Source organism: Bos javanicus, chromosome 9 (assembly GCF_032452875.1).
Source record: "Bos javanicus breed banteng chromosome 9, ARS-OSU_banteng_1.0, whole genome shotgun sequence".
Taxonomy (NCBI): domain Eukaryota; kingdom Metazoa; phylum Chordata; class Mammalia; order Artiodactyla; family Bovidae; genus Bos; species Bos javanicus.
In genome coordinates, this window is record NC_083876.1 from 42,782,048 (window position 1) to 42,805,259 (window position 23,212).

The window sequence follows — 23,212 nt, forward strand, 5'->3', positions numbered from 1 at the left end:
TTAAAATGTGTGCTTATTTAAATAAGCATGTTACTTGCCTTTCCAGGAGTAGAGGTGAGCACTGTGGGTCCAGAAGGCCAGGATGAGAAGTCATAGTTAGATGCTGGGAAAGGCAAAGATAACTAGAGGCAGGTAGGGAAGGTGCAGGCAAAAGTAATGTGGTCTTAGAAGTCTCTGTAAACATGTTTACATGTAAAAAAAAAGTCTGAAAGAAAATTTGCCAAAGACAGATAACTCCTGGAGAAGGAAGTAGGATGAAGGGATGATGAACCTGGTAGGACCTCATAGGGATATAATTTTAAATTTGCTAGTAACCACACTAAAAATATAAAAGAAAACAAATGAGTAAAATTATTGTTAATATATTTTATTTAAGCTAACAAAGCTAAAATATTATCATTTTAACATCATCAGTATAAAGCATTTGTTACTGAGATTTTTTTTTTTTACTAAGTCTTTAATGCTTAAGCACGTCCAAATTCAGAGCAGTGATGTTTGAAGTCCTTAATAGTTGCATGTGGTTAGCATCTACCACAGTGAACGGTGTAGCTCAATATATTTTTATATTGTTTGTATTTTTTTTACCATAAAAATACGCTTTCATCTGACTTGTATGATTTATTTTTGTAAGTAGTCCATTTAACTATTGTGAAGGTTTAAAGGTGAGTTTTAGTCCTATCTTTTTTTTTTTTTTTTAAATATTGTATTGGTTTTGCCATACATCAACATGAATCCGCCACGGGTGTACACGTGTTCCCCATCCTGAACCCCCTCCCTCCTCCCTCCCTGTACCATCCCTCTGGGTCGTCCCAGTGCACCAGCCCCGAGTATCCTGTATCCTGCATCAAACCTGGACTGGCGATTTGTTTCTTATATGATATATACATGTTTCAATGCCATTCTCCCAAATCATCCCACCCTCTCCCTCTCCCACGGAGTCCATAATCCTATCTTTTAATCTTCCTATACCACTTTCCTATTTAAAAGAAATTTGGATGGCATGCTTGCTTCACTTGAAATCAATAGTCAAGGATTTTCATTCCAGTGAACACACAGTAAGTCCATACTAAAATAAAGTAGTGTAATTCGAAAAAAAGAATTGGAGATAGCTTTTTATCACATCTAAATTGTGATTCACAGACTTTTTCATTACTTCGTATGTGTTGTTTCTTTGGATGTAAACAAAAACACACTAAAGGAGAAATGTGAAACTGAAGGGTTGCCTGGGATGTGGGCTGTGATTATAAAGTTCAGTTCAGTTCAGTTGCTCAGTCGTGTCCGACTCTGCGACCCCATGAATCGCAGCACGCCAGGCCTCCCTGTCCATCACCAACTCCTGGAGTTCACCCAGACTCACCTCCATCAAGTCAGTGATGCCATCCAGCCATCTCATCCTCTGTCGTCCCCTTCTCCTCCTGCCCCCAATCCCTCCCAGCATCAGAGTCTTTTCCAATGAGTCAACTCTTCGCCTGAGGTGGCCAAAGTACTGGAGTTTCAGCTTTAGCATCATTCCTTCCAAAGAAATCCCAGGGCTGATCTCCTTCAGAATGGACTGGTTGGATCTCCTTGCAGTCCAAGGGACTCTCAAGAGTCTTCTCCAACACCACAGTTCAAAAGCATCAATTCTTCGGCGCTCAGCTTTCTTCACAGTCCAACTGTCACATCCATACATGACCACTGGGAAAACCATAGCCTTGACTAGATGGACCTGTGTTGGCAAAGTAATGTCTCTGCTTTTGAATATGGTATCTAGGTGGGTCATAACTTTTCTTCCAAGGAGTAAACGTCTTTTAATTTCATGGCTGCAGTCACCATCTGCAGTGATTTTGGAGCCCAAAAAAATAAAGTCTGACACTGTTTCCACTGTTTCCCCATCTATTTCCCATGAAGTGATGGGACCAGATGCCATGATCTTCGTTTTCTGAATGTTGAGCTTTAAGCCAACTTTTTCACTCTCCACTTTTACTTTCAACAAGAGGCTTTTTAGTTCCTCTTCACTTTATGCCATAATGGGTTTTTTGTTTGTTTGTTTGGGAAATTTTTGATGAATAAACTGACTGTGTACATTTACCTTTTAAAGTAATTTGCTTGAAAGTTGTATAGATACCATTTTCTGCATATGTCCTTTGGGATACCTTATAGTCTGTTTTTTAAAAAGCAAACTTTACTTTCTGATACCTGATAGATCTGTCACTTATATTTGGGTTTGAAGAACATGTATATCATGTGGAGATTTCACTCTTTGTCATAGATTGTGTTATTTTTTAGTAAAAGTATATTGACATTTCCATTTTATAATTGTTGCTCTTTATAATTAATTTAAAACTTCAAATACTTGAAAAATTAAAACAAAAATCAAAACAAAGAACCTGAATAAGGAATGACTCTAAATGAACATCAGGTTTATTTTTTAGGGTGATGGAAATGTTTTAAAACTTGATTGTGGTGATGGTTTCACAACTCTGTAAATAGTAAAATTCAGTGAATTGTACAGTTAAAAATGGGTGAATTTTATGATCTATAAATTAAATCTCAACAAACCTGTTTTTTAAAAAGAAGATAAAGTAGTCTTCAGTGACCATATTAATAGTTTTTATAGCCATATATGTGATCTGAAAATAGCTTTATGCTTGGTAACAAGAGTATTTTGTAGGATCTAATTGTTTAAAGTGGTATTTGGAAATGCCATTTGATGTTAAATCTTCCTGTCTTTCCCTGTCTTGGGCAGTATTTCCTGGAGAGGATCTCTAACATTTCTTTCCCCTGTAGAAATCTATTTCTTTGTCTATAAAATGTAGTTAAGAACTAAACTTGGTGAAGGTTAAATGACATTTTGTTTTTAAAAATCAAAGTATCTGGGTTGTAGTAGGTTATGAATTGTGCCTTAATCTGCACACTGAGTACCTGCCCATGGTTTTTACTGTCTATGGTTTAAACATATGGGGACCCACCATACTTTCATACACAAAATATTTGGGGTAACATTTAGGATCTGTGACTCTAGATTCCTAGGTTGATTAGGTAGCCAGTGTAAGTCATCAGATTTAAAGCATGTCATTATATAGCCTATATCCTGACACCTTTTTTCATACGAAACAAATCTTTGCCACTTTATGCTCACCTTACCTTCACATTTCCCAGCCTCAGACACATTTCATGGTCTAAATGAAGCCTGCCAAGGTTCCCTTTGCAGACATCATTGCCTCCTGTTATTCAGTTGGAGAGGTCTTTGCAGAATGACATTTCCCTCCCACAGTGCTTCCTGTGCCCCATTTAACATGCAGCCTTCGCATTTCTCCTAACCCCTACTTGCTTTCAAAAGAAGAGAAAACTCAAACCACAGTCTTTCATGAACAGTTCAGAACTCACAGAGCCCTGGCAATAGGCAGTGGATCCAGCACTAAAGTTCAGTAATGATTCTGATTCCCCTTATTTTTAAACAATTTCCGAGAATCACAGGTAAAAATCTGCATATCTTCTTTGTTTGCCATCCCACTCCTAAAACCAAAGTATGTATGCCAACTCCAATTCACTAAATATTTTTAGGTTTCTCATATTATAATATAGCTCCCAAGCATTTTCTGGTGTACTGTCTGGGTTTCACTGAACTGTTAATTCTCCCAGTCTGATTGAGCCTGTAGGAAATTTCATAACTCAATGATGAATCTTCGAAGAAAGGTTTGTATTGAAAATTGAAACACCAGCTTGCTCTTTGTAACCAGTTCTTTAATCCTCCACCTGCCCTAATGTAGCGATGGCTCATAATTATCAGAGCAGAGAACCAAACTCTTGTATTTCAGCAGAAAGAATGACACTGTAGGGGGGCAAGTGATAGAATCTACACTCCAGCCAGAAGAGGGACAGGTTTTTTGGAAACTTTGACACAGAATCATCAGATGTATTTGTATAACCATTTCATGTAGAACTGTGCTACAGTCAGAGAGGGGATTTTGCTTTTCTCCATTAAAAGCTTATTAAATGAAGAAATAGGACAGTGGTTTTGCTTCAGTAGATGGGGGTCAGAGAGGCGGGTCTGATCTCCTCAGGATATTAATGTCTGCCTTCAGCCGGGGGAAATGAGCCGTCACTTGAGTTAGAGGCAGCTTTATGTGCTCATCACTAGGGATTCCCATATGTCCAGGGAACTGCAGCAGTAAAAAATGGCAGAGCTCAGTGGTAGAGTGCAGAGGGCTCTCATTGGAATTCATGTCAGGAAGCTCAGCTCAGTCTGCCCAGAGCAAATCTGTTTAATGTTGATCAGCTGTCCATCTGATAAACCGAATTGATATGGGCATTCCCTCCAAGGACTGTCCGGACAGTGACAGCCACAGCACCCAGATGTCTTGTTAGGTTTTTTGGTAGTCTCAGGTATTTTTAACCCCTTTTGTGATATGCAAACCCGAAAGTACTTTTAGGGACCTAGCTAAGGAGGCCTAGCTAGGCTTGCCCTTTGCTTCTCTGGCAGAGAGCAGCCCAGCCCAGCAGCCTTTCCAGAAACCACATACTCTTAGGTTAGCTGTACGTCTCCTTAGAATAAGCATCTTGGTAACCTGCAAGATAATTATGTGACCGTGTCAAGTTGTATCTAGTTTTTCAAAGTAATGTTTCTTAAAATGTTCTTAAGGGCAGTAAATTACCTAGCTTGGTTATGGTTTATTAGTTTCACAGGTGTATTAGATGATCACTAAGCAGAACTTTATTATGTTCATGCATAAAGAGAAACTGCATTACAGATTTTCTTTTGGTTGGCTGATTTCTAGTAGTAACTATTATGACTCCTGCTGAGTCCCTGCATCTTCTGCTTTCTCAAGTATGAGTACCACCACTGAAGGCAGCTCACCTCCCTGTGGATTGTTGGCAGATATCAGTTCAGTTCACTTCAGTTCAGTTGCTCAGTCATGTCCTACTCTTTGCGACCCCCTGAAATGGAGGGAATTGATTACAGAACAGATCAATACTGAGGAATCATTTCACTATATGTTTATTAAAGCGTCATGTTGAATACATTAAATATATGTAATTTTATTTAAAATCTTAAAAAATACTGAACTTTCTTTTATGGAAACTAATCAAGAGGGATAAATCTTTGTGTTAAGTTATAATTATTTAAAAATCATTTCTGCAAAACTATTAGTAGTTCAAAATTATAATATTGAATATGAGAGAACTTTACTTTTGTTTATTTTAAAGGTTCTCATTGAAGTACTGCTTAAGGATTTTGTCTTTTCTTACCCCTCACTTTGAGATCTTGTTTTCATGGGATAGAAAGATTTTAACATTGCTTAGATATCTAATCATTTGAACGAAACCAGATGCAAAGACCGTTTGCTTTCTGCCTCTTTTCTGTGTATTCTAACTTAGACTGTCAGGTTAGCTTTCCTAAAAGAGATATAGAGCCCCTAGTCGTTTTTAGGATTGCTCAGTGTGTGTGGTCAGAGCTGGAAGAAGGCCTGGTCAATATTTCAGCCCTTGAACCTGTGACTTGATCTCTATTTGGAAGTCACCATTACTACAGCCTACAGGTTTGAGATTCTGGGTTTAGTCACCATTTTTAAAATCAGAATTCTCATTCAGGTATGATAGAATGAAGCAAGATCAGTTTTGATTGCTGCAGTCATGGAGAACCTTAAATTCAGAGTTGATACTTAGTTAAAAGTTATCACCATGAAAGTTCTTTTACCTAGTGTTAAAAGCATATAGTGTTTCTTTTTATTATTGCTATTTTGATATTTTGGCATTTTTGAAGTACATGTAAGGAATTCTGTTGCTCTTATCAGGTTTCCTCCCTACTTTCTCCATTCTTTGCTCTTGTCTGTGGCGCCCTGGAGAGAGAAACAAAATGCAGATGGAATAACTAGTGTAAGTGCTGTGGAGGGGGAAAAAAAGACAGGAAGTAGAGCCTGACTTGAATGGAAGGTTGCTGTTGTAAATGGAGTAGTCAGAGAAGGCCTTACTGGTCATGTGCACTTGGTGGGTTTTTTTTTTTCTTGTTCCTTCATCTGGGACATAATCCTGTGCCTTTTTGTTTAGTTTAACTTTCTGTAGTGGTGGGTTTTGTTCTGGAGGCTGCAAGATTGTAGTCCTTCTTGGTTCTCCTGTCTGTGAGGCTGATGGAACAAGGGTGGAGATGCTGTTTTCAGAATCACAGCTGAAGTTGTGAAGGAAAGACCATCTGGTTAAGACCCATAGACATGGAGGCAGCAGAGAAGAAATAAATCTCTCTGTGTCCTCCCAAACTCCAGTTTCCTTCTGTCAGCTCCCAATCTAAGTGGAAACCAGCTGTATGGGAGCTCAGGAGATGCAGAGTGTTAGGGGGTCAGCCTCCCCATGGTGGAGAGAAGGGCAAAGAAGGGATTAGAAGAATGGTTTATTACTGAGGATATTAAAGCATCAATCTTAAAGGAAACCAACCCTGAATATTCATTGGAAAGACTGATGCTGAAGCTGAAACTCCAATACTTTGGCCACCTGATGCGAAGAGCCATCTCATTGGAAAAGACACTGATGCTGGGAAGGACTGAAGGCAAAAGGAGAAGGGGGCAGCAGAGGATGAGCTGGTTAGATAGCATCACTGACTCAATGGACATGAATTTGAGCAAACTCCAGGAGATAGTAAAGGACAGGGAAGCCACGTGTGCTGCAGTTATGGGGTTGCAAAGAGTTGGACTGACTTAGCAACTGAACAGCAACAAAATAAAGCATAAGAACCAGTAGCCAGATGAAGAGATTCATAGGGTAGCAAAGGAACTTTGGTCCTCTTGAAGTTTGGAACCTGGCACAGTAGCACCTGAAGACTTTCTGCTCAGGTACACTTTGAAGGGACCTGAAGAAAGCAAGTGACTAAACCTTGCAAAATATATAAGGGAAGATTAGTCTAGACCACAGTGCAAAAGCCCTATGGTAGGAACAAGCTTGCCATGTTCAGGGAGCACCAAGGAAGCTAATATAGCTAGAGAAGAGTAAGCAAAGAGGAAAAGAGTAGCAAATGAAGTCAGAGAGGTAAGAGGTAAAGGTTCAGGGGAAGATTGTGTTGGTCCTTGGAATCCATTGTTGGGACTTTGGTTTTATTCTGGAGTGAGATGGGGAGCCAGCTCCTGGAGGGTCGTGAGCAAAGGAGCAAAGTGATGACCTCATGGTTTCTTCATCTTCCTGCTTGCCTCATTTCTAATCATTTTCATTTTTGCAAAGCTAATGGACTAAAAATATTATCTCATTATTCTTATAATACTCCATTTCCAAATTATTAGTTAAGCATCATTTTATATGGTTTTGGCCATTTGTGTTTCTTCTGGAATTACTTCATTATATCCTGTCCCATTTTGTTCTTAAGCTGTTTATCTTTTTCCTATTAATTTCTTGTCCAATTTGGACAAGCTCCACATGTATTTTGAATGTAATCTTTGCCTGTTGTGTATGTTGCAAATGTGTTACTTCAAGTCTGTATTGCCTCAGCCTGTATTTTATTATATAAACATTTTTGTATATTTTAGCCACTCATTTTTATTCATTATTTTCCTCATAACTTATGATTTCCTATTTTATTTTGCAAGGCTTTCTTACCCCAAGGTCATAAGAATGTTTTCCTAAAGTTACAGTTTTGTTTTTCACATTTATATATTTGGCTTATCTAAATATATTAATATTTTTATCCATGGAGTATAATAGAGATCTAACTTCATTATTCTTTCCCTTAATAGATAGCCAATTGCCCCAACATTTTTTGTATATAAGAATATTCCATCTTTTCTCTAACAATTGGAAATGTTACTTCTTTCTGGAATTTGTTCCACTAATCTATTAGTTTGTTCTCATGGTGTTTCTGTTATTTTTAAAATTGCAATAACTTCATAAGTTTTAAAATCTAGAATGACAGCCTCTTCTAAGATTTTCAAATTCTTCCCACATGAACGTAAAAATCAGTTTTCCAACTTAAAAAAAAATCTTTTAGGGCTCAAATAAAATGACTTTAAATAAGTGACTCTTGCCTACCATTTTAAACTTTCAGAAGAACTTGGACTTTTGTATATTTTGTGTTTTGGGCTTTGGAATCAGAGAGCCCTGGCCTTGAGCTCCAGGTCTGCAGTTTACCTCCTAGGTAGACTTGAGCAAGTTACTTACTCTGCCCACCCAGCTTCCTTCTGAAGGAAGTTGTAGAGATAATGCTTACCTCAGAGAGCTTTTGTGAATTTTACATTATTTTATTTACTAATCTGTTAATCAAACTATTATTGTGCTTGCAAGTTTATATAAAGTTGCTCAGCATACCATAATTAATTGGCTCAAAGTAATTTAATAAGTGGGAGCCACTTCCACTATTAGGCATTTTTAAAAATAGGATATTTGAAGTATCTTCGGATGGAATGACATGATAACCTGACATTTGCTTCAAAATAATCTGGAAGGAGAATGAAAGATGTAACTAAAACAAGGTTAGGGTCACGGAGGTTCTTTATGCTACATTTTCAACTTTTTGTTATATTTGAAAATTCGCAAATAAAGTTTTTTCAAGAAATACATCTTTTTTTTTTTTTAAGAAATACATCTTAAAATTGTTGAAAATGGCAAAGGGTAAACATTTGTTATTTCTAAGGGGAAATATTTTTTATTTACTATATCATAGACCTCTCAAGAAGAAAAGCAAGGAAGGAAGAGGAAGAAAAAGGAAAAAATAAAATAAGAAAGAAGACTATTGTCTTTTATCTCCTTTGCCTGAGTGATGAAACACTATTGACTCTTCTGTTACTTTAACACAAACTTAAACGTGTAAAACATTTTTAGAGATTTCAAGTTAATATTTCCAAACTGGCTTTGTGGCTCAGATGGTAAAGAATGTGCCTGCAATGCAGGAGACTTGGGTTCGAGCCCTGGGTCAGGAAGATCCCCTGGAGAAGGGAATGACTACCCACTCCAGTATTCTTGCCTGGAGAATTCCATGGACAGAGGAGCCTGGCGGGCTATAGTCCAAAGGGTCCCAAAGAGTCAGACATGACTAAAGCAACTTAACATGCAAGTTAATATTAGGAACAATTTCTGATAAAACTGTTCATCAGCAGACTTGGCTCCTGTGTAATTTATTACTCATCCCTGGAAGGGGCTAATTGAGCTTAATTGACCTCTGGGGTCACTTCCAACTCTGAGTCTGTAAATCTGACTTTTTAGTTTACATCATTCCTTATTTTTTGAAACTCAAGAGTGATGGCTGTTTCCTCTACCTTTATAAAATTGATTACTAAGTAAAGAACTATTAATTTAAAAGAGGGAAATAGGATAGTATCATTTATAGTGTTGGGAGAAAGAGAGGTGGCAGAAGAAAGATGGCTCAAGTAATAATTACAGCATAGTACAACAAATGACTGAGTTATGTTCAAAGGCTTTCAAGTGCAGAAAGAGTTAACCTTGGGGAAGCGAGGAAAGACTTCCCAAAAGTGATGCATGGACTGATTCTTAAAAATTACTTAAACAAAAATTCACTTCTCATTCACCCTATAGCAGCAAAAGTATGGCACATCTATACAATGGACCTCTGAAGAGATGTTAAATAGAGCAAGGAGATTTTATTTGTAAATAACATGAAACTATCTCCAAGAGATAATATTAGGTAAATAAAATCAGAGTGCAGAAATATAAACATATTTTTGTGATATAGTTTTTATTGACTGTATCTTTCAACAAACAATAGCTTAAAGGAAAGTGGTATTTATTTATCTCAGATATCAAGAAGTGTAAAGATAGGTGCATCAGAGCTAGAGTAGCCCTAAGACATCACCAGAGGTCCAGGCTTCTCATTTTTTCATGCTCTACCATCCTTAGGTTGCGGGCTCTCTTGAGATGCTTAAAGTTTCTATGGTGCCCCCAAGCAGCTGAGCCATATTCCTAACAGGAGGAAGGGGTAAGCTCAAAATGCCAAAGGTGCATGCCCTCTGAATCTATTCCCTTATACTAGAAACTCAGTAGTTTCCTTAGAGACTCACCTAGTGGACTTCTACTTACATTCATTGGCCAAACTGTGCTACAGGATCACCTCTAGCCTCAAGGGATTTTGAGGAGGTGAGTTTTTTAAATGAGTACTTTGTCTCTCCAAATACAGCCACAGGTATGTTAGTAGTGAGGAAGGAGAGAGGAAATAGGTAACTAGCAATGTCTGTCCTCTCATATCTAAACCTTAGGATGCTAAACAATTTGGAGAAATGTTGGAAGAATATGTATCAAAGCAGATTAAGTTGTTTAACATATAATAGAAAGAAAGTAATTTGGTGAAAGTTTTTGTAAAAATATTGGTTAATCCTCAGGGTTACATTCAATGTAGTAATTACTTCCTTACTCTGATTACTTAACATAAGCAGTATTCACTTATGACTTTTATCCAATCAAGATTTAGCATGAAAAAATACCTGAGTACTAAAATATATGTGCATAAAATAAGATACTTTTTAAAATCCAGTACACTGAAAGTTTACTAGATTACTTTCGGTGGCTAAACTAGGAATAAGATAATGAAAAGGAAAAATTCCCAGATTCTCATACTGTCACTGCTGTAACACTAAATTATAAGTTGTATAATGTGGCCTGAAGTTGTTTTTCTAATGATAAAATCTTAGAAGTTGTGAACACAGTACTAGAGTGGACAGATTTCAAGATGACCAATCAGTTCATTTCTGTTTCTTTAGAAAGTATGTACTAATCATCACAATAATTTTGTCTTTTTTCACTATTAACTGGGCTCCCAGGTGGTGCTAGTGCTAAAGAATCTGCCTGCCAATGTAGTAGATGCAAGAGACGTGGGTTTGATCCCTGGGTTGGGAAGATCCCCTGGAGTAGGAAATGCCACCCCATTCCATCATTATTCTTGCCTGGAAGTCTCCATGGGCAGAGGAGCCTGGTGGTCTACAGTCCATGGGGTCCCAAAAAGTTCGACATGACTGAGCAACAAGGCACACACATAACTATTAAACTACCAGTCTAAGTAGTTCTTTAAATCTCCAAATCTTAGAATTTTAGGACTGAATATTAAATTTAGGACAGAAATCCCTGAATCTTAGAACTAGAAGAGACTTTCTCCAGTTCCCCTCCTTTCAGAGATAAGAAGACGAACGACCTTGGAGTTTTAAGGGATTTTCCCACAAACTGTTATAGGCAGAAGGAGAATTGTTAGCTCCCTCTGATTGAGCTAAATCACTTATTTTGGTATAACCAAATTATTTTTGAAACAACTTGTTACTTTCTCCAGCTACTATAACAGAGAGTCAAGTCTAGTCATACTTTCTCCCAGAGAAGTCTTCTGTAGTGCTTAGAACTAAAGATGAAAATTGGACAAGTCTGTGGTGAGCATGTATCAATCTTGGTAGTGTTGTAACTTTGCCCCCTCCCCCATTTTAAACCATCATTGGACACTATGACCATGAGGCTCTGAGTTCCAGCTTTGTCTTTCATAAACTGAATGTTCCAACCAGGTATTTAAGCTCCCCACACATGCTGTAATTAGAATCACAAGTAGATAAAGTAAGTAAAAGTTCTTTGTGAATGGTGGGTACTATACAAATTATGGTTTCACTTTCATTATTACCACTGTTCTTGTTGTTTCTGGCCATGAGGCTTTTAGATTGCCGTTTGTTTAATGAATGGAGCTTTATGATTATGGATGTCTTTATTAAAAGCTCCCAGTAATTCATTTTCATCCTTAGGGTAATTCAAAACACCTACAACTTTGACTTGCCTGGTTGTTGCTTTCTTTCATAAGCTGAACTGCATGAGAGATTTATCCAGTGCTTAACCCTTCTTGAGGTTTATACTTGCTCATAATCTCATTGTGCTAATTTTTGTGAAGTGTAGCAGTGGACGTTTTTGTAAACTAGAATACATTTGCAGGGTACCAATAAAGTACACTTTTATTCATTTCTTTTAGTTACTCTTTTAAAGGACAGTTTTAACTGTTAGCTCCCTTTAAAAAAATGTTTTCTGTTAACTTCTCAACAGTCCTTAAGTCTCCATCCTCAGTGATTTTCTTTGGGATGTAGTGAGGTTTTCATCTAAACCATGAATTTACTCTTTTCAGAAGCTGTTTAACTCACTGGTTCCTCTTTTCCTACTTCCCCAATTTGTATTCAGGTACACTATGTACACTGGAACATTTTTACATATTCTTTTACTTTTTTTAAGCAAAGGAATAAATTAGAAACATGCTTTTTCTTTATAGATGCCAAATTGTTTGGTTCCTTTACTTTATTGCATCTTTATATAATTTATAGTTGCCAAACTAGTAGTACATTGTTTTTAGAGAAGAGTCTTTTATTATTTGATTGTTTTATATATATTTGTCTCCTTTTCTAAGGCTGTTATTCTAGGTCAAATCCTTAAATTTGACCTTTAGGTCAAATCCTTTTGTTACATGTCCCTTGGGCCTTTGTTATAGCTTCTTCTGATCACTGTAGTTTCACTACCTACTTTTTAAGATTTTATTTGGATATATTTTCTATCTTTCAAGTTACCACAGGCAAGTTTTGCAAGTTGTTTCACTCCCTTATAATACCATATGTCCTTGCTCTCTCCTCCAGTAAGTTTCCTCACTGCCTTTCCAGATTCTGCCGAGAGTTTGTCATTTATTCAGCCTTTACCTCTAGCCCCAAACATTCAGACTCAAAGCCATTGACATATATTTTAGGCTTTTGTTGCCACAGCAGCCACTCCTAGATGTACAGTTTCTGTATCAGATACCTATTGCTGTATAGCAAACTATATCCTAAATTTTAGTGACTTGAAACAGCCATTTTATTTCTTACCATTCTGGGATCACTCATGTGACCGCATTGACAAGCCTTAATGGATAAACACTTACCAGGCCTTGCTTATGTCACTTCTGCTAATATCTTTTTGGCCAAAGTAAGTCATATGGTGAAGCCCAAAGTTAGTGTGGAGGGGACTACACAGGGGCCTGGAATGAAGAAGTGTGGTTCACATGGGGTCATTTGTAACTGATTTCAATGCATTTCCAGCTCTGTATTACTGTGTGCCTTTGGGCAAGTCATTACACTATGTATAACAATTTTCTCACTTGTAAAATAAGAGTTAATAGTACCTTCATAGGGTGGTTCTGAGGTTTAAAATTTTTAGTAATTGTTGATTTTCTAATGATTATAAAGTAATTCTTTTGTCATTTTAGAAAATGTACAAACTATAGAAAAGTATAAACAAGAAAACAAACATCTGAAATGCCATCTGATACAGTCCTATACTATAAGTTCCTCAAGGGTCTTCTTTATTTTAATTACTACTGTAGGTATATATCGTGGTTCTTATTCTGAAAGATAAGGTCCTTGAAGGAAGGGACCACATCTGTTCATCTTTGTAAATCCCACAGCCTTGTATTTAAGATTAAAAGTGATCATGTGTAAAAGTGCTTGGCGTAATGACTGGCACAAATTCTATTTCCACCTAAATTGGAATTTTGTCAGATACTAGTAAGGATTCTTAGAAATCCTGAAGTTATACTGATAACAAACTATCTGAATGGAATTGTGGGGGGTGGCCGTTATTGGTCGTCTTCTCTCTGGGGCATCCTGGTGACTCGTGAGGTAGAGAATAGGGAATGGTAGAGAGAAGGAAGGTGGTGTCAGGATCTACTTGTAGCTCCCAAGTAACTCAGTGGAAAAGTCTCTAAGAAAAACTTCATTCAAGTCTCTCTGCAAGGGCACTGATACAAAGTTACACCAAACCCTCAGCTGCACTTGCCATAGTTCTGTCTTCAGCTTCATGGTGTTTCCCTGAGTTTGATGCATTCAGCTAAGACAGAGACACCAGAAATGTATGCCTGATTTCCAGTGCAAATATGGTAATACTAGTGGAGTCACTTTGTGTTGCTATGTGGGTATATGCAGCAGCACGGATTAGAATACTTTGGACCCTGTCCCCTACTGGCAATATTGAACCAGCTAAATCAGTAATCATCTAGCTGTATAATACTGAATTGCCTCAAAATGAACTCATAATTGATGCCACGTAAATAAAAGCACTGTGTACCCATTAAAATATGGCGTGATTGAAGAAATAAAGTACATTTGAAACCTTAAAAAGAAAACAAAACTCCACAAAACTTCAAAATGCTAAGTGAAGTATGTCAAAGACAAATACTATATGACTTCACTTATTTGTGAAATATAAAAAACAAAGCAAAACCAAAAACTGAACTCATAAAATAGATTGGTGGTTGCCAGACGTTGGGGGGGATGGTGGGAATGGGCCAAGGGAGGGGGGAAAAAATGGGTGAAGGTGGTCAAAAGTTACAAGCTTCTAGTTACATATTACCAAGAAAAAGAAGACAAACATGAAGATATAATGTACTGGGGATATAGTGTGTAAGCGGTGACTGTGGTTAATAATACTGTATTGTGTGTTTGAAAGTTGCTAAGAGAGTAGATCTTAAAAGTTCTCATCACAGGGAAAAAAATTGTGACTATGTATGGTGACAGATTTAATTAGGCTTACTGCAGTGATCATTTCACAATACAGTCGTCCCTTGGTGTCCACAGGAGATTGCTTCCCAGACTCACTTCAGATGTCAAAATCCACGGATGTCCAAGGCCCATAGTCTACCCTCTGTATCTGTGGTTGCACATCTGCAGATTCAGCCAACCTCAGATTGTGTACTACCTACATATTTATTGAAAAAATCCTCATAAAAGGACTCACATGGTTCTGTGCTGTTCAAGAGTCAGCTGTGTGTACAAATACTGAATCATTATATTGTACACCTGAAACTAATATAATGTTATGTGACCGTTATATCTCAATAGAAAAAAACTTCATTAAAAAGGAATAACCTGAAAAAAGAGACACTAATCTATGAAATATTTTGTTGTTGAAACCTGAAATCTGACAATACTGATAAGATGGTATTCTTTACACTCAGACAAATCTTACCTTTGTGTTTTAGTCAAAGAAGTTTGGCAGAGATCACAGAACTTATCCATACTGCTCTCCTTGTACATCGTGGGATTGTAAATTTAAATGAATTGCAATCTTCTGACGGGCCACTGAAAGATATGCAATTTGGAAATAAAATAGCTATCCTGAGTGGAGACTTTCTTCTAGCAAATGCCTGCAATGGACTTGCTCTCCTACAGAACACCAAGGTAAAACTGGGCAGGGTTTGTTCTTATCTGAACGGCCTTTAGGTGGCTCTTGGTTGACTGCGGGAGCCACAGAGGTCTGGACACCCTGCTGCCCCAACTCCACACACATAGATGCTCAGTAAAATTGTGATGAGGGTAATGATGATGATGGCAATATCAACCCTAGTTAAAACTGGTAAATGCTAGGAAAGAGTTTTGAAATTAATTTCCAGTTGTTGGTTTTTTTTTTTTTTTCTGGTAACAGATGGAATTATTTGTTAATTATAGGTAGTGTTAAATACTCAGGATAAAGATGATGTCATCAATATTACCTATCATCTCACTATCCAGAGATAATTACTATAGGTTACTGTTTTCATATATTTCCTTCCAGTCTGTATTTGTTTATTCATACCTTTGGATGTGTGGATTTGGGGGTAGCATAAGTGAAAACTTAACATGTGTAAGCTTTCTTTAATCCTACCTTTTTCTCCCATTGCATAAATGACATGCATTTTCCCATATCATTAACATTTTTCATAAGCTTACTAATGGTTGCACAGTATTCAGTTATTTTGATGTAGTGTTGTTTATTTAACAGATTCCTTATTTTGGGACATTTAGGTTGCTTCTAATTTTCTACTCTCATAAATAGATTTGCATTAAACATTTTTACACATCAGTTTTTCTTCATTTCAGATTATTTCTTTAAGGTAAGTGCCTAGAAGTGGTTCAGAGGGTTTAGTTTTAGTATTCTTGATGCATATTGTCAAGCTGCTTTCTAAAAAGACTGTAGATGTAGTCTTCATTTATCAGTTAGGATTTGGTGTGACTATAAAATAACAGTGACCAAAACAAGATAAGAATTTATTTTTTTCTCCCTCTCTCTCTCTCTCTTTTTTTTTTAAACATATTATTACTATCTGGGACTAGGCAATCCAAGGTTGGTATGGTGATTCTAAAATCAGGAACCCAGGCTCCTCTTATCTTACTGCTCTGCCATTCCTATCTTGCCACTTTGTGGCCCAAGATAGTTGCCATTATGTCTTCACTCCAGTCAATAGTAGGGAAGGAGAAGGAAGGGCAAAAAAAGGGCAGATCTCCTCCATTAAAGATCAAGTAAATACGCATCCTGGACACCCAAGTACAGCCTCAGTGTAAGTCTGCCATCCCAGAATCCCATCTGACTTAGCATTTGTCCTAGACTTTTATTTTTAAAAGAGAATGGTTACTTATAATTACATTAGAATAATGGGTTGGTAGAGCTCTGCTTTCTACTCCCAGCTTCTGCCTCGATTTTCGTCTCACATAGGCCAATAATAGGTGAGACCCATGTACTGTAAGGGAAATTCTCATATTAAGGTATTATTAAATCTGAAAGAAAAGCAGCAATAACTCTTCTCTTTTCCCAGTGCATTCAGATACCGCAATCAAGGACAGAATATAGGACAGTTGTTAATACAAAGTACACTGAATGTCTAGAGACAGTTAAAGCTCCTTCCTGTCTCAGGTGGTAGAAGTATTTGACACTGCTGCTCCAGCTGGCTGTTTGGTGTATCACCCAATTTCTTGGAAAAGTTAATTTAATAAGGAATGTATAACTTGCATAAAATGTTCCTTGACGTTTGCTGTTCACTGTGGAGGCCATAGTTGGGTCACTGACCACATGGAAAAGAGAAGATTCAAATCTGCTGAAAAACTGTCAAGATTAATAGTAGTTACTACTAAAATTAGTAGTTACTTTAGGGAGACTTCCTAAACATGATGGTTTAACACATATGGCTGGAGAAAGTATATGTACATACAACTCTGTAATGCCTAATTTTTGTTGAGATAAATTACTATTGCTCTAAATTAATTTCATTCATTTTTGACCAAAAGCAGTAGCTTTAAGTCTGTTGACTCCAATGATAGAAGAATTTTGCAAATAGCTAGATAATTCCAGTTTCAGTTGAATGTTGTCAGGTACGTCAAGTAACTAAATCATTTTTGTTAATTCTAAAAATGTTTTCTTTTTCAGTCCATTCATGAAATCAAGGTAAAACTTTTGGAAGTATATTCTATCAAAGGTAAAGCCATTTTGAGTGAGACTGGAAATTCAGTTTAAAAGTTGAACATGAAAGAAAATTGTTAGCTCATAATAATAATACAAGTACAAATTTAAGCAAAGCACACCATGGTGTTGTGATAAAAGTAACCATCTTAACTATACTGAGAAACTTGTAGACTAGTTGGAGCTAATTGAAGCACACTCATAGTTCATATTTGCGTCAAAACAAGCATCAACATTCTACTAATTGAAATAAAAGCTATTGTTACCAAAACTAACAAATATCTTTATAGTCAGATCTCAGGACTATAAGATTTGGGGGATATAGCTGATGTTGAGTGTAAAACTATACTTCAGCACCACATATTTCAAAGAAGTATGTGCCTTCTCTCTTTGTTGCCTGTCATTAGTCAGATTTTAGAAATCTTTATGTCCAAGGATGGTATTGAACTTTGTTCTAAATGGACATCATAGTTTTGGTTACATTTTGTTCAAAATCAATTGGAAATCTGAAATCAAGTGTTCAACAAATGAAGTACCCAATGAAACTTTTGTAGAATTGCAATTAATGACAACAGAGTTTCCATTGGAACTTTTTCCTACAGAAGGAAAGAAGGAATTGAACAAAATAAATGGTAAGAACTCAAATGCAAAGAATAAAGATTACAAGATTAAAACATGCAGTTCTATACTTGTGATTTGGAATATCTCACCTTGCAGGAAGAATCTTTTGGTGGTGCTCCTATTTTGAATAAATTATACACATATATGAGTGAAATGAAATTGAGAAAATATAGATTTTGCTACATCTAATTTTGACAAAACATTCAAAAGAATCATAGTCGATTTATTTGACAAGTTTTGTCTTATAAAAATATTTGTCAAAGAAAGGTACTCTGAAGGAAGCAAAAATACAGTACCTTGAAAATATCTGGGGTGGAATAGTTACAATTTTCAATATGAAAAGAAAATTAGAATTGAGTATCTCTTCCATTTAGCAAATTTGCTCTGAACTTACCAAGTAACTCAGAACCTGTAGAAAGAGCATCTTTCTCAATTAAATCTACCAATTATCATCTACCAGTCATCTACCAATACCATCAATGATGGTATTGTCATCTACCAATAAGAATCCTTTAAAATGTCAATAATTTCAAATTAATTAATTACAAAATGCAGCTGTGGAGAATGTTGCTGGAGGTTTTATCTTTAAATGCCATGTTTTTGAAAACACATCCTTCAGAAAAATGCCAGTGACGCTATATTAGAGACAGATATGGCTAAGAAAAAAAGTATGTGAATATGTACCAAGAATAGTGATTCTACTATTTTTTAATATTCATATAATCAATATAAAAAGTTCTTTTTATTTTATTTTAATGTACATGAATATATGTTATTTTTATTTCTTTTGAAATTTTGTGTATTTTTTGGAAGTAATTTTTGAATAGAACTAGTTAACAAGTCCCCCAATGTAATAAAATCAATTATTAGTTAGTACAAGTTTCATCAGATGCTTCCCTGGTGGCTCAGATGGTAAAGAATCTGCCTGCAATGCAGGAGACCTGAGTTTGATCCTTGGGTTGGGACCATTCTCTGGAGAAGGGAATGGCAACCCACTCCAGTATTCTTGCCTGGAGAGAGGAGCATGGTAGGCTACAGTCCATGGCGTCGCAAAGAGTCAGACACAACTGAGTGACTAACACACACACACACACACACACACACACCCCACCAAAAGAGTCTTCCTGCAAGGTGAGATAGTCCAAATCACAAGTACAGAATGGCACATTTTAATCTTGTAGAGCATTTGAGTTCTTACCATTTATTTTCTTCAATTCCTTCTTTCCTTCTGTAGGGAAAAATTCCCATGGAAACTTTGTTTTCATTAATTGCAATTCTACAAAAGTTTCAAAAAGTACAAAGTTTTAATTATTTTATTACTGCCTTTTACATGGCCCAGTTTGGATGATAAGTTTTATAGTGTCATACTGCTTTGAAGACATTTCTCAGAAGTTATTTGAAATCCTTCTGCATATATTCTGTTGGCTAAAATTTAATGATACAGTCACACCTAGCTCTCAGAGAAACTAGGATATACAAACTTTTGTGGGTTGCCATGTGCCCAGCCAAAAATCTGGAAGATACAGAGAATAGATATTGGGAGACAAATAGCATTCTGCCCTACCTTCCCTTCACACTTTTTGGTTAACGCATAGTTTCACAAGACAGACCTGCTGGTTTTAGGGAGAACAGTATGGTGCCTTTAGTATGTAGTTTGTGTTCATCTGAAGAGGAGGCTAAAGAAAGAAATTTATTGGCCATATAAAATGGAATTATAAATAATCTCAGTTTACTTGGGAGCCACCCTCTACATTTTCCCTCTTCACCATACCTGCCATGGTCTCTGTTGAACTTTGGGTCTTGGAGAAGGAGGAAGCCTCAGAAAGTGCGGATCTGGTATGGTTTCTGGCTGCCTTGAGCTGCACATGACTAACCACACACACTGACCGCTCATGGTTTAGATCCACATACCTGAGAGGAAGACATGTCATGGGACAAATTTATATCTGTTTGCTCTGATCATCAGTTTTAACTCACTTTAAGCTATTCTGATGAAGTCCTTTTCTTTTTTTAAGATTTATATATTTATTTTTTGGCAGTGGGGGTTCTTTGTTGTTGCACGTGGCTTTCTCTAGTTGTGATGAGCTAGGGCTACTCTTCGTTGCGGTGCACCGGCTTCTCACTGCAGGGGCTCCTCCTGTTGCAGAGCACAGGCTGTAGGTGTGAGGACTTCAGTTATTGCAGCTCATGGGCTGTATACAGTTCTGGCCTAGTAGTTGTGGCATAGGGGCTTAATTGTTCTGTGGCATGTGGTATCTCCCTGGACCAGGGATCAAACTGGTGTCCCTTGTACTGCAAGGCTGATTCGTAATTACTGGACCACTAGGGAAGCCCTTGATGGAGTCTTATATAAGATTGGGCTTCCCTGGTAGTTCAGTTGGGCTCCCTGCAATCCTGCAATGCAGGAGACCCTGGTTCGATCCCTGGGTCAGGAAGATCCCCTGGAGAAGGAAATGGCAAACCACTCCAGTATCCTTGCCTGGAAAAATCCCATGGAAAGAGGAGCCTGGTAGGCTGCTGTCCATGGGGTTGCAGAGTCGGACACGACTGAGCGACTTTCACTTTCATTAACCTTTTATATAAGGTTAAGATGGTGGTATTAAGTACAAATATTACTAACATACTATAATGACACAAGCAAGTGATCACTTGCTTTAGCCACTTCACTTTATAGAAATAATATTTAAAATGTGCCTTTTCTTAGCTAGCTTGTATCATTCACACATTCTTTCTTTCAGTGTGGTTCAAGTTCAGAGAAAATGGAGGCTCTGTTCTCATCAAAATCAAATCAGATTCATAGCCTGTGAAATCCATTCTTCTGATGCTTTGCATTCAGAAGCATCACTATAAATGTTCCAGAGTCTAAGACCTCCACCATCTGCTCCATTAGGCACTGGATTTCAGTAGCACTACTTGATTTACAAAAAAAAAAAAAAAACTGATCATATCCAAGCAACAGTTCAGCCTGAAGCTTCTCCTTGAAATAAGAATGGTCAAGCATTCCCTTCCCATCAAGTCCTGTACCTTCATGATCTCTGCACAGGTTTGCACCTTTAGATTGGCATTTTATCAACCTTTGTCTGGTGAGGAAGTTTTTTCTTTTTAAGCCATGGTATGTTTTTTTCTGAATTTGATAGTTGTGTGTTAAATTGAAGCCTTTATTGTATGCATCCCCCCTGTTCATCTGAAACAGATCTTTTGCACATTGTTCTTCAAAGGGTCATTTGAAGGTTCTACAAGTTCACTTTCAAAAGATGCTTCACTGGCTCACTTTTTGTGAAAGACCTTGAGTACCATATCTAGGGTCCATAATTGATCTACAAATCTAGGCTTTCTGTAGCCGTATTTTAATCATAATGGATGATTTCCAAATCATGTGAATATTGTTTTAAACTGAGTAAATTGTAAAGGGTAACTAAAGTGCTCTTTCAGAGAAAATCTTTTGATAAAGCAAATCTCCCATATTCAGAACTGGTTCCTTTCATTTAAATACATGGTGGTATTCCCCTTGGAATTTTTTTTTTTTTAAGGAAAGTAAAGTTTTATCTCAAAAGAGGACTAATTTTATTAAATGAGCTCCCAGAAGCTTCAGTATACTACTATTAAAAGAGGGAGTCCGAGGGGAGGAAAAGGTGGCGATAAGTAAGATCTCTACATATGATAATGTCTTAACAAAGCTAGATGTCTGTTTGACATTTTCACTTTCTTTCATAAGAAAGAAAATTTGTCAGCATTAGCAACATAAACAAGAGACCTCAGCATAAGGGGACAGGCAGAACATAGCACAAAAATGCTGTATATAGTATTCTGTTTTTTCACAGTAACAGCCTGGTTTTTCTTTGAGAGTATATATTTAACTTGGTAATTAAAGTTAGCATATTTGTAGCAACTTCTAATTTTCTATAACTTACTCATTCTACCAACATCCCACTTTATTTTGCTACTGAATTCTTGTCTGAATTTCTGTGTTATATGTTTGTCATTGTACTTCTCCTGGGGCAGACCATTAGATGAAGTGTTCTGCAGTCATATGAAATTCAGAGCTCTTTTATAATTGCCAAGGGTAAAATTAGCAAAGTCAATTATTCTCCCTTTGGCTTTTCCCTGAAGATATGAGGGGTCTTCAAGGTAATTGCCTTAGGTAACACTTAGATTTTTAAATATCTCTAAGTATAGAAATTGGTATATTAATCCTCTGGTAATTGTCTTACTATTATAGCTATAGTCACATAAGTGTGAATTAACAAGATTTTGAATTCAGTAGTGAATTTAAAAATTAATGCTTTAAAAATTAATGAATTTTCATTCATTTTCAGTTATGGAACCTAAGGGCAACTTTTTATTTTAGTACTTCACTATATAAAGACCCTGAACTAAGAGACCTCAGAATACCTCTTTTTAAGCCATAAATTCTCTGACTCCTTTGAAATAAATTGCTCTATATTGTGTTCGTGTAAAACATCGCTGAGTGCTGAAATGATGAGGTCATGCCAGAATCTAAAATTTTAATGTTTGAGCATCAGGCTATCAACGAGACATGCTAGATAATTGGGAGAAAATCATGACATGGAAAAGCACTATAATTTAGAAATCTGGCTGACCGTTACAGTTTTTCCCTGGTTCCCTGTATTTATTTGTGGACTAGATTTGTATTTTAGGATTAAGCCACAGTGTAAATAAGACAGTGCACATTACTACTTGTCATCTTAAAAAAAATATATAAAAAGAGTGTTTTATTTTATATGTACAGTGATAACCCTAGTATTTAAAAAATTTAATTCACCATATTATTATTTTTAACCTTTGTAGTGATTTTCATTTAATGGACCTATCCTTACACATCTGAGAGTTAGCCTGGGTCTTGTCTAAGCACCCTGAAACATCATCATGATATCACTACTGGGCACCATTTTATTAAGCATTAGTGATTTATATTTCTAAATAACCAGTGGCACAGATGTACTTCTTACATAGCTGATGTATTTCCTTATGTTAACTTTGTTTTCCTAAAGGCATAAATATGTTGTTTACAAGGAAGAAATTTAGTTGTATAAATACGCTCAATTTATGCATGTAAATCTCCTTTTGTACCGTCTATATATTTTAATAAAGCAGCTGCTATTGGTTATTTGATGTTTTTCTTATCTGTTATATTAATTTTACTTATAAATTCCTATTGAAAAGTGAAACCTAAAAACATGCCTATGTCATATGAAATTTAAGTTTTTCTCTGTCATATTCATTTAAAATAGCGATTACTGTGACCTTGTGTGTTTACAGACCAGGGTCACGTGGCTGAGGATGAAGAGGAAGGAATCAGCTGTTTATCTGCCCAGTACTTTGTAAACTCTGAACTCAGGAAGTCCCTTGAATAAAATCAATAGAAAGGCCAAATTAGAATACTGAATAACTCAAGTTGGAAAATACTTTTCTT

The 23,212-nt window shown here is 36.6% G+C and overlaps 1 protein-coding gene across 3 annotated transcripts in view; it reads left to right on the top strand.

Annotated features, from left to right (window-relative positions):
* Positions 1–23,212, top strand: part of PDSS2 (decaprenyl diphosphate synthase subunit 2) — a 276,054-nt gene that overhangs the window by 146,269 nt on the left and 106,573 nt on the right. For all 3 annotated transcript variants that reach the window (XM_061427670.1, XM_061427671.1, XM_061427669.1), the window contains exon 3: positions 14,927–15,125. In XM_061427670.1, the coding sequence (XP_061283654.1) occupies positions 14,927–15,125 (199 nt within the window). The remainder of the gene's footprint in view (positions 1–14,926; positions 15,126–23,212) is intronic.